The following is a 15,815-nucleotide window of genomic DNA, read 5'->3' on the forward strand; positions in this document are numbered from 1 at the left end:
TGGAATTACTTTCCGTTTTGCACACAAACGAATCTCTACTGTCTTAGAGTAAATCCAAAAACCACTTGATATTATTATCTATATCCACCTGGTTTCTGCTACTGTTCCAATCCCATTGCATCCTAAACTCTAATTCACTGATAAAGTACTTACATTTCCCCACTTAAGTTTCACTGTTTGTTTTTTTTTCTTTAACTTTATCCCCTTGTCTCATTGCATATTCTGCCTCGGAGGTTTCTCTTACACTTACTACACAGCAAACATCTATTCATCATTGAGAACTCATTTCAAGTTAGCTCCTCACACATGAAGTCTTTCCTGATTGCCCTCCCCAGTTACAACTGACCTGTACCCCCATCCTATACGGACTGCTTCACAATAACTACAGTCATTTATTGCATGCTTTTGCCTTCTCTCTACTACCTCTACTAGAGAAAAAATTCATTACGGATAAGGTCTTACCAGGTTTTATATTCCTACCACCTAGAATGTGCTTAGAGCAGAGCAAGCACTCAAAAAATATTTTCTGAAAAAGTAAATGAATAAACTGGAACGTGCTTATCACACTTCATCATCTGGCTAATTCCTCTAAGATTCAGTTTCACATTGGCTCTTGTGGGAAACCTTCTCTGAGCTCTCATGTGTGGGCTGTTCCTCCTCTGCACTCCCAAAGCAGTCTGTGTTGTTGCATTAGTCACACAATATTAAAATTGCTGTCTCATATTCTCCTACACGAGTTTGTAAACTTCCTTGAGAGCAGATGTCTATTACCTCTGCATCTCAAGACCCTAATATTGTACTAATATATTGGTACCGAGTACACAGTAGGTACTCAATACAAGTTTTCTGAGTAAATGAAGAGCTATAATTGGTAGTAAGTCCCAGAGTCCTCACAGTTTGTTCAAAATACCAGTTTACACTTTAGGGTTCTCGAGACAATTCTTCAAACCTTATTTAGCATCTTTTTGTTACTCAACCCAACCTGAAAGCCTCAGAATTAGAAACAGTGGTAGGGGACTATAGGTTGCAAATAGGATGCTTTCTGAAAATGAGCAGGGGTGGGGACAGGCAAGGTAAGAATAGCTGAGCCTCTGTAAACAAAGTTACTAAAAATCAACATGAAAGGCATGAGATTAGCCAGTAGCAGAAACAGTGATACACTGGGACTCATTCTTCTACAGTAAACATAATGTAACAAAATACTTAAAGCAAGAGGAACAAACTAGCTCTCTATAGGCACCTTCCTTTTAAGCAACTGTGGATAGTTTCTGGTTCCATTAAATACACTGGAGAAGGTACTGATATTTTACATCCTCCAAGCATTATTAAAGATAGTAACAGTTATCACGTGCCAAGCACAGTGCTATTTTATGCGCGTTGTCACCTACTACCCACCCCTAATAACCTTAGGAGGTAGATATTGTTCGTGGTAAGCAGCATCCACGATGGTCCCCTAACATCTGGGTCCTGGTATTCACACCTTTCTGTAGTCCCCTACGATATTACTCCAGGATTGGTCTGTGTTATCAACAGAATGTGGCAGAAGTAATGGCATGTCACTTCTGAGACTAGGTTATAAAAGACATTGTGGTTTCCATCTTGGTTGCTCACTTTCTCTCAGATCATCCACTCTGGGAAAAGCCAGCTGCCATGTCATGACAGCTCTATAGAAAGGTTCCAGTAATGAGCAACCGAGGCATCTTGCCTACTAGTAGCCATGGGAGTGAGCTTGGAGAACAGATCCTCCAACCCTAGCTGAAGCCCTCATACGACTGCAGCTCTAGCCAACAGCTTGACTACACCCTCATGAGAGATCCTGAGGACCGTGCAGCTAAGCCACTCCCAGATTCGTGACTTTCAGAACTGTGTGAGATAACAAACGTTTGCTGTCTTCATCTGCTAAGTTTGGGGGTAATTTGTTACATAGCAATAGGTAACTAATACATTAATATTATCCCCACTTGATAGAGGAGGAAACTTGGGCTCAGAAAGATTGTTACTTGCCCAAAAGTACAGAGCTGGAATTCAAAGTGATTTCTGAAACTCCAAAAGCTCAGACTCTTAGCCACTCTGTCATACTGACCCATCTATATGCTCAATCTTATGCCACATTACTTATTATTTTTTCCAATTAAATTAAATAAATATCTATAGCGTGCCTACAATTAAAAATGAACTGTACTATAGGTAATCTGCTAGGTGATACCAAGGTATAAGGAGGGGCTAAACAGGATATATCCTCATGGATTTTATTCTGTAACATTTATTATTTATTTATTTTTATTTTCTGTAACAATTTAACAAGTACCTCTTTGTTCGCCAAGTACCAAGCAGCTCTCAAGTGATCTGCGAGAGCCATCTAGTGTCAATTCTATTTAATTGCACTCTGCACGGTTAGCTGGATACAAATATAGAAGTCATATTTTAATGCCACTTTGAATCCTAATTTTTAAAAATGTAAAAAAACTAATACTCTTACTATGTGCATAAAATAAATAATTCAAATATTAATTTACATTTATTCCCGTAGAAAATTCAGTCTTGAATGTCTCTCAGTTCTGAATGATAAGGTGTTCGCTCATACTCTGTGCCAATGTTTTTCTAACTTCCAGCATCTCCTCTTCTAACTTCTGGCAAATCTTCATACCTCCAGAAGTTCTTTTCATTTAAGAGAATGCAGCAATGGGCATGAGAAAATCAATAAATGAAAATATAGTTGATCCTCGTTAATTTGAAGATTCCATTTTTGCAAATTCACCTATCTGATAAAAATTTATTGGGCTTCCCTGGTGGCGCAGTGGTTGAGAATCTGCCTGCCAATGCAGGGGACACGGGTTCGAGCCCTGGTCTGGGAAGATCCCACATGCCGCGGAGCAACTGGGCCTGTGAGTCACAATTACTGAGCCTGCACGTCTGGAGCCTGTGCTCCGCAACAAGAGAGGCCGCAATAGTGAGAGGCCAGCGCACCGCGATGAAGAGTGGCCCCCGCTCGCCGCAACTGGAGAAAGCCCTCGCACAGAAACGAAGACCCAACACTGCCAAAAATTAATAAATAAATAAATAAATTTATAAAAAAAAAAAATTTATTTGTAACCCTGAAATCAATACTCACAGCACGTTTGCAGTCATCTGTGGACATGTGTAGAGCAGCAGAAACCTGAATCACCCTACACACACTGCAGCAGATGAAGTTGAACACTGCTCTGCTTTCTTATCAGCTCTTACACCGTGAACAAGTGTTCTCTTTCGCTGTCTATTTAGTGACACGTTTTTCACATTTTTGAACGTTTTGTTGGTGATTTTGTGGGTGTTTAAAATGGCCCCCAAACATAGTGCAGAAGTGCTCTCTAGTGTACCTAAGTGCAAGAAGGCTGCGATGGGCCTTACAGAAAAAATATATGTGTTAGATAAGTGTCATTCAGGAATGAGTTAAGTGCTGTTGGCCATGAGATTCAATGTTAATGAATCAACAATATATATTAAATAAGTGTCCTTAAATAGAAACACACATAAAACAAAGTTATGTATTGATCAACTGTCAAAAATGTTGTAATCAGAGGCTCACAGGAACCTAACCTTGTATTTCCCCTAGAAGCAGTGGCTCAGTATTTGCTAATTCAATGTTCCTGGTGACTCTATAGGACATAAGTACTATAGATAATGAAAATCAACTACATATGCTAGAAATTGGTATTCTCTACTGTACTCTTATTCCCAAAGTGTTACAGCAGAAAGTTTAGTTAATAAAATTCCAAAACAGTCCTGAGTACACTGAGCACTGAGTCAGAAGAGTGAACTTCTACAGTACTACCTAATTTAACATTGTCCTACGCAAGATCTGTTATGTCACCGTTGTGATGTGCTGGTTATATTTTTCCAGTATATATTAAAATAAATACATCACTATTAAAAATTTTTAGGTGGACACATGCATATTACCAAAATTATCTCATGCCCCATCCAGTGATTCACAGACCAACACTTTGGGGAAATACTGCTATAAATACTATAGAAAAAGTCATTATCAAACTTTTCAATTATGAATACCCCTTTTAATAAGGAAATTTTGTAAGCCCCTACCTGAAAATAGTTATGCTTTTCTTAATTCAGATTAGGAACACTACTGTAGATTATAATACAAAACAGAATACAGCATTCAACATGGAAACAGTACCAAAAAAGTATGATGGGATTCGAAGTGAATACTCTAACAGACAATACCTCAAGAAGCAATATTTTGGTGTATACCTGTAACTGTGTCACACTGCTGAGATAATGGCTTAGGAGCACATCTTTGATCTGAAAACTCTGCGTTAGTTACAGGCTGCTGCATATAGGCGGAATGTCCCATTAAGATGTTCTCTGCTGCTGCTGTCAGCCTGGGCCTTTGTCCTTCACTAAGTTCACCTACACTGTTTTCCAAGTCCTGTAAAAAGTAGAAACCATTGTTACAAACATTACATTAAAATCAAGTCAAAACAAGAAATATTTGTCAAATGTATCATGATGCAGACCACAGGACTGCTTGAAAGCTATTTTAGGAAGTCCTTATTATGTCACACACACACTACAGGACAGTTAGTTTAATAAGATATCTAAGTGCAGGCTTTGTTCTCCATATCTTATTTCTTATGAAGTTAAATACCCATTATCTGTTTTCTTCAACCTCCAAATTAGACAACAATAAAACACACCGGAAAAATGTTATTATTTAAAACACTAAATGCTGGCACACATTATACATTGTTCATACAGCTTAATTAGAAGAATAGAAAATTCACCTCTTGTTCTTTATGAATGAAAATTGGCTAAAGTTGTTAGTGTGAACTTTATAATAAAACAACTGATGAAAATGTACAAAAAGTATGAATATGTTTCTTTATCAAATATATGAAATAAATAAAAACCAAAAAGATGATGACTTCTATTTTCTTTTGGTATTAAAAATAATATGCCCTAATCACTAGCACCTCTTGTGACTTGGAGATATTCTAATTAATGAGTTTGCTAATCAAGAACTGAATAAAAATTCCAGTATATGAAAGTTCTCATGTTTTTTATTAAAAGGAGTTTAATTTCAACCAAGTGGGGTTTTTTTACTAGAATATATGAAAAAATCACTGCTGAAACATCTTTGATGACTCTGTTGATTACAAAATAAAATCTGTTTAGCTCATCATTCAAGATTTTCTACAATTTGCCCTAATTATCCTCTACAGATTTGTAGCTCCCCTTATCCTGTAATCTGACTTTTCTTTAAGAATATCAGTTGCTCAACATCCTTTAAAAAGAAAAAGATTGTTTTGCAATTAATATAAAACCCTTGGAGATTCTTGGGCAAAGTTTAGAATGACAGCAGATACATTTTCCCTAGAAACTAACTAGAAATATTTCACAGTGCCTACATTACTCTGCCGCTACCATATAAATGTTGTGCAATATACAGTACCTTCTCTGTTGTGAACCAATTTTTTAAGGTACTTGTAACTGCTGAACTACTTAACACCTTAATACTCTATGACCCTACTGAAGATTTAGCTTCCCTATTCACAAAATGCTCTCGTACTCATAAGCAGTTATCATTCTTATATTATACTCAAAGCTCAGACTCATGTCAATTCTAAGTTAGGCTACCTATGATCTCTAGTAGTACACCTGGCCCATCCACATAAATGTACAAATTGCAGTTTTGTCATCAGACTACTCTCACTGACCTGATGCTCCCTCTGGGCAAAGAGTTTTAAGCACAAAGAATGGTTACTATTTTCTTACCAAAGCAATATTTTAACTTACAAATGTATCATTACTACAAGTTCTTATTACAAACAAAACAAATGTTCGATAGTTCTGTAAACGTAGGATAACGCACTAAATGTCACTGTTAATCAGACTGGCAAAAATTTAAGATTAAAAATATCATATGTGGTGTTGGAAAGGAATCTCACATGGTTGAAAAGCAATTTATTAGTGTCTATTTAAATTATAAATGCTCGTGCCTTTTGAGTAATTCCACCCCTCATTATCTTCTACAGAAAGGCAATTCCTCATAATGTAAAAAGGATTTTATTCTTATTACAGTTTGGAGAGACAAAAAATTGGAACCAATCTAAAAATCCTTCAATAGTAGAATAATTAAACTAGGGTATACTACATGGTAGATAAAAAGGATATGGTGGATCTTTAGGATTTACAGTTACATTTTAAGAATCAGATGGCAGAAAAACACATACACATACCTCAAAATTATCCACACATGACCACACACAAACACACACAACCACACACATATGCAAATGCTTAGGTGCTTAGAAAAAGATCTGGAAAGGATAAACTTCCAACTTCTGGGCTTCTGGTCTAGCCAAGATGGCACACTAACAAAGGCTGCCAGCTCCCTGTCCCCAAAACAATGTTGTAGTAACTACATAAGTGGGAAGAAACCAGGATTCTGAGAACTAAGTAAAAATTGTGAAAAACCACTGAGAAAGACTGACGACTAGCTTGACCTGGTGTGTGTGGGAAGAAAGGGGCTGCATCCTGAGGAGGAGGGTCGCTAGAGGAGGTTTAGTGAGAAGAAAGATTGGAACAAAGTGCTGCTGCCATTCCCTTTTTCCCTCACTAACTTGAGATCATCACTGCTTGTCCCTTAACCATAAGGATCTTGGCAACAATCTGGGCTGCAGATACTAGTACCCCAGAGTAACATCAGGGAGCATGAAGGCCCAGCTGGGGTGAAAAGTTACAGGTTACATCTGACCAGGAACCCATGGCCATTCATTCCTTCACTCTCTCCCTTCTTCACCCCAGGACGGGAATACAAAACTTCCCAAAGAAACTTCTTCCTAAGGGTTTTAAAGACACAACAACCAGCAGAAACACTGAACGGTAGAGTACCAGCAAACAGCAGTGGCCACGATCAATAGTGGTTCTGTGCTGCCTGAGATGCCCATCCCTGGGGCTCATCTCCTCCTCTCTTCTTATATTCACAGGAACAGACTATGGCCTGATTTTAGTCCTTACCCAATACGAATTCTCACAGAATAGCTTATTCCCACGGCCGCCATCCCAGGCCCCCGGCCCCGGAACATGAGTTCATATACCAAAAGAAACAGATACTCTTATAAAGCAGAAACTAACACACCATTGTAAAGCAATTATACTCCAATAAAGATGTTAAAAAAAAAAAAAAAAAGATACTCGAGGAATCAATTAGTGTTTAAAAGAAAAAAGTGAAAAACATTAATCATACACACAAAGAATAAAGAAAGATATTAACAATGTGAAACAAAAAATCATTTAAAAGAAAAAGAACCAAGTAAGACTATCGGATATGAAAAATATAATAAATCAGATAAATAGTAGGCTAAAGAACAACTTAGTGGCTGGCAGATCAGATTGAGGAACTCTCCCAGAAGAGAGTAGGAAAGAATGAAGACATAGAAAGTCTAAGGGATAAAACAAACAGAAGCAGAAGTGTTAATATCTAGAAATAACAGTTCTAGCCAGAGGGGGAAAAAATGAGAGGAAGAAAAAAATTGAAAAAGTAGTGAGAGAAATTTCCCAGCATTAAAAAGATGGAAAAGTCTGAGCATCGAATGAATAAATGAACCAATATTACTGATTTCCAAAATGAAGGAAAGAGGGATTAGTTAGTGGAACTTTTAAACTACACTGACATTTCTACTATTTTCTACCATTTTTTGTGCCATTTGTTTGTCTCATTTTCTCTCTCCTCTTTCTCTCTCAGCCTACTGGTTTCTATACTAAGCAGCATGGTTTCTACAGCTATGAGAGTACTTTCTTGAGTTTAGCAACAGCAATCACAACTAGTATCTTTCCAGTGAAATCAATTTTTGGTCAATAGCTAAGTAAAGTTGCAGAAAATTTAGTCATTTTTCAATAAGAAGGAGTAAGTTAAATTTCCATTTTTTCCATTACTAAGTTCCGTATCTTTTTTCTTCTACCTTTCCTAAGAATTTAAATTTTTAAGATAAAAATTAATAGAAAATAAAGCCAGCCATCTCCTTGGATTCTGTATAGTCTTCAGATCTTCAGCTCATCTAAAGCCAGTTTCACACCTGTTCAAGCAAAGACAACCAAATACAATAGAAAGAATACTAAATAGAATCAAGAATCCTAGTCCCACCTCTATCATCAACCAGGCTGAGCAACTACACTGTACATTTCCACCTGGAATTTACTTAAGCACCTTAAACTTAATGTTTCAAATCAAATTCATTACCTTCCTCACAATACTTGGCACTCTTCTCTCTGCTTTTCTAAGCCAACAACTATACAACCACAACTTCCCTTAACCAGTGACCAATTACTGCCAATCAGTACTCTTAAATTTAAATCTCTCTCCTTTCTATTTCTACTTAACTGCCTTTGTTCATGTTCTCATTCTGGACTACCCCAGTGGTGTTCTGACAAACCTCTGTCTTTCCCTCACTTGTCCATGGCTCCATATGTCTTCCTAAATATCTTAGCCTGTGACTCCCTTGCCCAAAAATATCTTAAGGGGCTCCATAGTGTCCAAGCCTTACCATGGCCTACAAGGTTCTTTACGATCATATTGTTCAATCTACTTCTCCAGCTATTTGATCAGTTACTACATGGTAGAGTAATTGTTTAAGCTCTTTTCTCCCTACAGGACTGTAAGCTGCTTAGAGGTGGGGACCCTGCCTCATTCATCTTTGTACCTTTTCGGAGGTTGTGTCTGGCATATAGTAGATACTCAGTAAATGGTTGCAGAAAGAAAGAAAGAATGAATGAACGATCCTCACAAATCATTTAAAAGGGCTTCAGTTTTTTTCATCTGTAGAATAAGAGAGCTGGAACAGATGGTCTAAATTCCTTTCAGCTGTAAAACTCATAACTCTACGGTTCTAGGTTAAAGTTACTGCAAGGCTGATCCCTGAGTAAGTTGAAGTATTAGAGTGCTTTAACTAAAAGTAGGAATACTTTTGTTATCTTTTTCCTGTATTTAGATCTAACAGAAAAAAAAGTTAAGGTTAAAAAATACCTCTGAATGATAGACCATTTGCTGTGAAACTAATGATTCCTGGTTTTGTTTAGCAAGAAGAGAAAGAATTGCATCAGCATGAATTTCTTTATGGGGCATCCTAATCACTTGTCCTTCGCTGGGAGGATCATCTTCCTAAGTAAAATATAAAGACAATACAATAAGAAAACAAAAATTAATCTATCAATTACATTTTTCATAATTTATGATTAATAAAACTTAACAGTCATCATGAACATGGTCATATTAGCACTTTACAGAAAGAAGACGGACTCTTTATTATCATTTAGATCTCACTTCCATTCGACTATACTAAAAACCCTTTATCTTTGCCTCAAATGTAAATAACAGTAATAAAATAACTGGGTTACATTTAAACTAGAGATTTACTATAAAAGCATATGAAAGTTGGACCCTTTGTCCCATGTGATTGAGTTACAATGATTCATAAACGTTTTATACAGTGTCATCAAGTTTTTGGCTCACACGGTTTCCTGCTTCATGTTGAAGCAGCACACAAAGCTGTGCCCCCAGTGTGGCAATGGGGGCAAAGCACCGTAGCAGTGGTGCAACCTGGACCGCAGGCAGAAATGAAAAACTGCAGAAATACGCTGAGGCACCTATAGACCTTTGATTGTCCATTTGCCTTTGCGCTGACCTCCAGTACTTGCTAGAGAGCAGGTACTGAAAGCCCTAGTTGGAAGACCCAGCTTAGACTTCTTGGTGCCTCAAAATAGACCAGTCCCGAAAATGAAGGACAGTGTGGGCCAGAGAGTCAGAAAACTGTATTCCCTTCTAAATACAAGGATTAACATGATTTTAAACTCCATTAACAGTATTTTTTTTTTACTTAAGTATCTTACATTTAATGAAATAAAGTTTAACTCTGCAGTACAAGTCTTTATCCCCCAGGTGTACACAGATAAATACCTGCTGGTACACAACTGCAAAGTTAGTCTTTTTCAAGATTGTACTTCTGCATGTGACTTTATCATGAATTTGTAGCATATCTGATTTAGGCTTAGTAAAAATATCAAAATTAAAGTTTAGTTTCAAATGTAAAAAAAGAAAGATGTTATAATTTAGTCCTGGTTCAGTTCAGCTATTTAAACAAACTTAAATGTACTTTGGCACCATGATAAAGTTCTAAGAATGGATAAAAATGCCCTAATGACATATTAAGTAAGCCAAATGTTAGTGTAATGCTTCTCTGAAAATAAAGACTTCTCCTTTATGCTTCCCCCCTATATTATTTTATAAAAGTGATTTCCACTCTCTTCAGAACAGACTCAATCAATTACTTGTAATAAATAATTAGTTAGAAAGGTAACTGCCCCATTCAAATCTTATCAAAACTCTCCTTCATTAATTATTTCATACTCCTACATATAGTAAAGCAAATTGTTTTAACACATTTTATTACTTGAATATATGAATCTCCAGATTTGGCATCTTTACCCTATTGTGTCTTTAATAGCGTAAAGATGCTACATGGCATCTTTTGCTTTTTGTTTGTTGGACTTAACACCGGACACACACACCCAGCTGCTTGCAACTCAAGCTTTAGGATTCAGATAGCTCCTATTAGAACTCAAAATTTACAGTTTTTAGCTTAAGTTGATAGCTTAAGATGAAAGGCAAATTATCATGTATCCATATAAAAAGAGTTGTGGATCTATCACTATATAGCTATGTGACACAAACAAGTGATTTAACCTCATTCAACGCAAAGTAAAATGAGTAGTTACTATTTTTGACAAAGGATGAGCATCATCTTTTGGGATGCTTTTTAAAAATATACAGGTTTAGGCTTCTAACCGCCCACACACATGCATGCATACCATATAACCCTCATGACCTCCTGAATCCACATATCAGAGGGTGGGGGCAGGATGCATATTTTTAAAAGTTCCACTGGTGAATTTAATATACAGTCCTAGTTTACATCACTTGAATAGGCTGCTTTAAAGAAATTTCTAGGGAGTTCCCTGGTGGCCTAGTGGTTAGGATTCTGGGCTTTCATTGCTGTGGCCCAGGTTCAATCCCTGGTCATGGAACTGAGATCCCACAAGCTGCGTGGCACGGCCAAAAAGAAAGAAAAAAAAGAAATTTCTAGCATTATGATTGTAAGGGGATAGAAGGGCATGATGTTTCAAAAGTACACCAATCTCTTTCTTTTTTCATCATGATCTTATATAATGATACAAATGGAAAGATAAAAATGCAACTAGACTTCTAAAACTTCCAGTCAAGGTGGAGTAATAAGGACCAGATACACCCACTGCCTTGAAACAACTAAAAAATGGACAAAGTATGTGAAAAACTGCATTTCAAGACATGGAACATCAGGTAACAAAAGACAGCGATCCCTGAGAAATGAAAAACAAGTCAGAAGAACCCTATGCCTGCTCCAGCTTACTGTCTGTGAGTTTCCAGGCTGTGGCACAGGAGCCTAAGCTGAGAAGGTGGAGCTGAAACTCCAGGGAGGCCAAGACAGCTAGAGTTCATAAGACGGACTGCTAGAAAAGTGAAAGATGCAGAGGGAGAAAACTCTGGAAATCTGCAGAAGATCCCCTTTGAGTATTAAGCTGAGTACTACTCAGCAGATGCTTTGGAGACAATTACATGAGGCTGGAGGAACGAGCACCTGAGAAGGGATTGGATATAACAGTGCCTGATGCTCACACAGGGCCTGGATAATGGTTGTTCCCACTAGCCAAGCTGGAAAACCTCATTAATGAGGCACTGGGTAGAGTACATAGAAGTGTCTTCTCTCCATAGCGGGGGATAAATAGCCCTAGATTGAGTACTGTTCTGGTACTGCCTAACAAATCTTAAAAGCAAGACTCAAAAGGGTAAAACTGTCTCTAAGTACTTAACCATGTCCTGAGCAAAGCTCAAAAATATTTATAGGAATATAAAACATAGAAGGAAAAAGTCTATGCAAAATTTTGGCAGATCCAATTAAACAGCTTTTCTTTTTTCTTTTTTAATTTATTTATTTTTGGCTGCATTGGGTCCTCATTGCTGAGCACAGGCTTCCTCTAGTTGCAGCGAGGGGGGGCTACTCTTCGTTGCGGTGCGTGGGCTTCTTGATGCGGTGGCTTCTCTTGTTGTGGAGCACAGGCTCTAGGCACGCGGGCTTCAGCAGTTGTGGCTCGCGGGCTCTAGAGCACAGGCTCAGTAATTGTGGCACATGGGCTTAGCTGCTCCGCGGCATGTGGGATCTTCCCAGACCAGGGCTCAAACCCATGTCCCCTGCATTGGCAGGCGGATTCTTAACCACTGAGCCACCAGGGAAGCCCTAAACAGCTTTTCTTAAAGATTAAGATATAACTACCATATTATCCATCCATTCCACCCTAGATATTTGCCAGAGAGAAATGAAAGCATATGTCAATACAAAGACTTGTACACAAGTCTTCATAGCAGCTTTATTTGTAATAGCCCCCAACTGGAAATGAACCCAAATGTCCATCAACAGGTGAACAGGCAAATTGTGGCACATCCATACAATAGAGCACTGCTCAGCAATAATAAGGAATGAACTATGATACAAAGTATAACACAGATAAATCTCAAAATAATTATGCTGAGTTAAAGCAATCAGACCAAAAAAAAAAAAGACTACATGCCACATGATTCCATTTACATACATCTAGAAATGCAAACTAATCTATAGTTACAGAAAGTAGATCAGTGGTTACTGGGAGAGGTATAGAGAATGAGAGGAATGATGAGAGATGAGAAGGAGGGATTACAAAAGGGCCTGAGGAAAGATTTGGGAGTGATGGATGATGAATATGTTCATTACATTAACTGTGGTAATGGCTTTACAGATATATACATATGTCAAAAATTATCAAATAAGTTTTTTTTTAAAGAGCAACAATAATAGCAATGCTTAGCAAAGGCTATGGATGAATGTAGATGAAAGTTGAGCACAACTACCCTTCCTTGCTTAGGTTGTTTGAAAACATAAAAAGTAAAGATTTCTATTCCTTAATAATTTTCAAAAGAAAATCCCTATTATCATTTCTGTATGGTATTTTTATATATAATATATTATACATGTTGATATATTATATATGTTAAGATATATATTTTTAAATGCGAATTTTTCTTCCATAAAGCTAGATAATAACTAGGAGTGTTAGTACCCTTGGGTCCTATTTCAGTTTTTTTTTTTTATTATTTTTTAAAATCTTTACTTATTTATTTATTTTGGCTGCACCAGGTCTTAGTTGCGGCATGTGGACTTCTTAGTTGCGGCACGTGGACTTCTTAGTTGCGGCATGCGGACTCTTAGTTGCAGCATGCATGTGGGATCTAGTTCCCTGACCCCACAGTTCCCCAGGGATTGAACCCGGGCCCCCTGTATTGGGAGCACGGAGTCTTACCCACTGGACCACCAGGGAAGTCCCAGTATTTTTTTTTAAAGCCACTAAATTCAATTATTTTTTAGCGTAAAGAATTATAATCACGATTAGGGATAAATTACAAACGTATTATAAGAGAGTTGGTTTCAACAGCTAAGGTCCTGCCTGAAACACTGTAAAGGCAACATATCCAGGTGACAATGTGCCTTGAGTTAGATTTTCATCACCTAATTAAATTAACTGCATTTTTCAACTACTGGAGCCACAGGGATTAACAACAGTTTTCTATTCATTCTCACAATTATGATAATGAAATGTATAAATATGATAATGACATGTGTAAGAAACCTTAAATTCCTTCATGAATATTTTATTAAATTTTATGACTATAACTCAAATATTTGAGAAAAAACCCTGATCAGTGGCAACAAGTTCATCAAGATATTCTTCGTCTCAGAATTCAATGTGGAGTCAATCACTTCTTACCATTTCGAGGGCATCATGCAGAGTACTGGATAAGCTATCATTTAGGTTTGTCAGATACAGTCCTTCATCTCCTAAAACTAGAAATTAAAATGCAAAAATTTGGAAAAAAGAAGAAACATAAATTTAGTAAATAATCTCACCATAAAGCCATAGAATATTACACTTAAAACTTATACAATAAAAATACTGGCAAAGTTCATAAATCATAATTCACAAGCTATTCAATCTCACTAGCTCTTTGAAAAGCACATTTTATAACAAAGATGAGATTTTTGTTTCACTTACCAGCTTGTCAGAAATTAAAAAGGGCTATTAAACATCAACTGTAACCATGAAATTAAAAAGAGGCATTCCTATATACTACTGATATAATTAAAAACTGATTAAAATTAAAAACCGATTCACCTTTCTGGAGAGCATGTTGGCAATGTATTGCTATTTTATTTTATTTTTTTGGCCACGCCGTGTGGCTTGTGGGATTTTTTAGTTCCCCAAACAGGGACTGAACCCAGGCCCCTGGCAGTGAGAGCATGGAGTCCTAACCACTGGACCGCCAGGGAATTCCCTATGTATTGCTATTTTAAAGGTGCATACTCTGACTCAGCAATTCCACTTCTAGGCATGTATTCTAAGGAAGTTATCAGTTATGGAAGTTCACAAAGATAAATAAATATATGTGCAAGGATGGTCAGTGGAGAGTTATGTATAGTATGAAAACACTGAAAACAATCTAAATGCCCACCACTATGGCACTGTTTTAGCAGACTACCCAGCCACTGAAAAAAAGAGGTAGGGCTATATGTATTAATATAGAAAAATGTCTATAACATATTTAAGGTTAAAAAATTCAGATTTCAAAACAATATGTATAATATGACCCTACTTAAAAGGTAAAAATATATATACATACAAATGTATTTAGGTGTCTATATATGCATAGAAAAAAAAAGACTGGAAGGGTATACCCCAAACTTTCAACAGTGATATTATTTCTGGAGGGTGGGATTTATGAGGGAGATTTTACATTCTGAGGTTAAGGTGTAGAAAAGTTAACTTGCAGAGTCCATATTCTTTCTACTATACCCTGTTAAATCTTGAAAATTAAGTAAAAACACTTTAGACAGAAAAGTATTACTTAGGAATTATCATAAGCTAACCAGTGAAATCAATTGATACAAAATTAACTTACTCTTAGGAGCCACTTTTTGACCACAATTAAATAAAACCTCTCCTTCAGAGATGGGTCTATCTAAGGTTTCAGTTTCAGTGGCAGTAACGCTCAAGGTACTCTCCATTGTTGATGAATCTGAACTTGGCATCTGTATGGGGGAAGGGGCCTTGGTGTCAGCAGGAAGCGGCATAAGGGGAACTGGCTCTGGAGGTGCAGGCTGAGCAGGGAAGTCCATGCTCTCAGGTTCTTCATCCTTGGCCACAGACATTACACTAAGAAGAAAGAGACATAGTTTGAATGTATTACATCGGTGAAGGCCTATATTAATTTTTATATAAAAAATAGATTCAAAAGTACTATGTCTCCTTTAGACATATTTCTATATCAATATATAGATATATCTATATATTTCTATAATCTGAACTACTATAATTAGCCAACAAGATTTATTTTTCCAAAATCATCTTCATGCTTTAATCACAGACCATCTTGAAAGTTCTACCATCTCTAAAATAAATCTACATAGGGATATGTGGCAATATAAAAGTTAACTGATCATAGTAAATGAAGATTCACACTGGGGAAAAATCTTCTTCTATTTTATTAACAATATTATAGATATCTTTATTTTAATCTGTTTCCCCCAAAATTTTATTTTAAAAGAAGAGAACTGAAAGTATAAATAAATCTGGTAAAAATTTTAAAAACATAAAATTTATGAAACTTCTTCCTACTAAAGTATAGATTAGCTTGTGGT

At 36.7% G+C, this 15,815-nt stretch overlaps 1 protein-coding gene across 13 annotated transcripts in view; it reads right to left on the reverse strand.

Moving 5' to 3' along the window:
* Window positions 1–15,815, reverse strand: part of KIAA0586 — a 106,889-nt gene that overhangs the window by 38,729 nt on the left and 52,345 nt on the right. For all 13 annotated transcript variants that reach the window (XR_014242958.1, XR_014242959.1, XM_082386424.1 and 10 more), the window contains 4 exons: window positions 15,077–15,330; window positions 13,888–13,964; window positions 9,023–9,157; window positions 4,249–4,426 (listed from right to left, as the gene is read on the reverse strand). Coding sequence is in view for 11 of the 13 variants with exons in the window: in XM_082386424.1 (XP_082242550.1) it covers window positions 4,249–4,426; window positions 9,023–9,157; window positions 13,888–13,964; window positions 15,077–15,330 (644 nt within the window). In the remaining 2 variants the exon portion in view is untranslated. The remainder of the gene's footprint in view (window positions 1–4,248; window positions 4,427–9,022; window positions 9,158–13,887; window positions 13,965–15,076; window positions 15,331–15,815) is intronic.

Source organism: Balaenoptera borealis (assembly GCF_965194805.1).
Source record: "Balaenoptera borealis genome assembly, chromosome: 3".
Taxonomy (NCBI): Eukaryota; Metazoa; Chordata; class Mammalia; order Artiodactyla; family Balaenopteridae; genus Balaenoptera; species Balaenoptera borealis.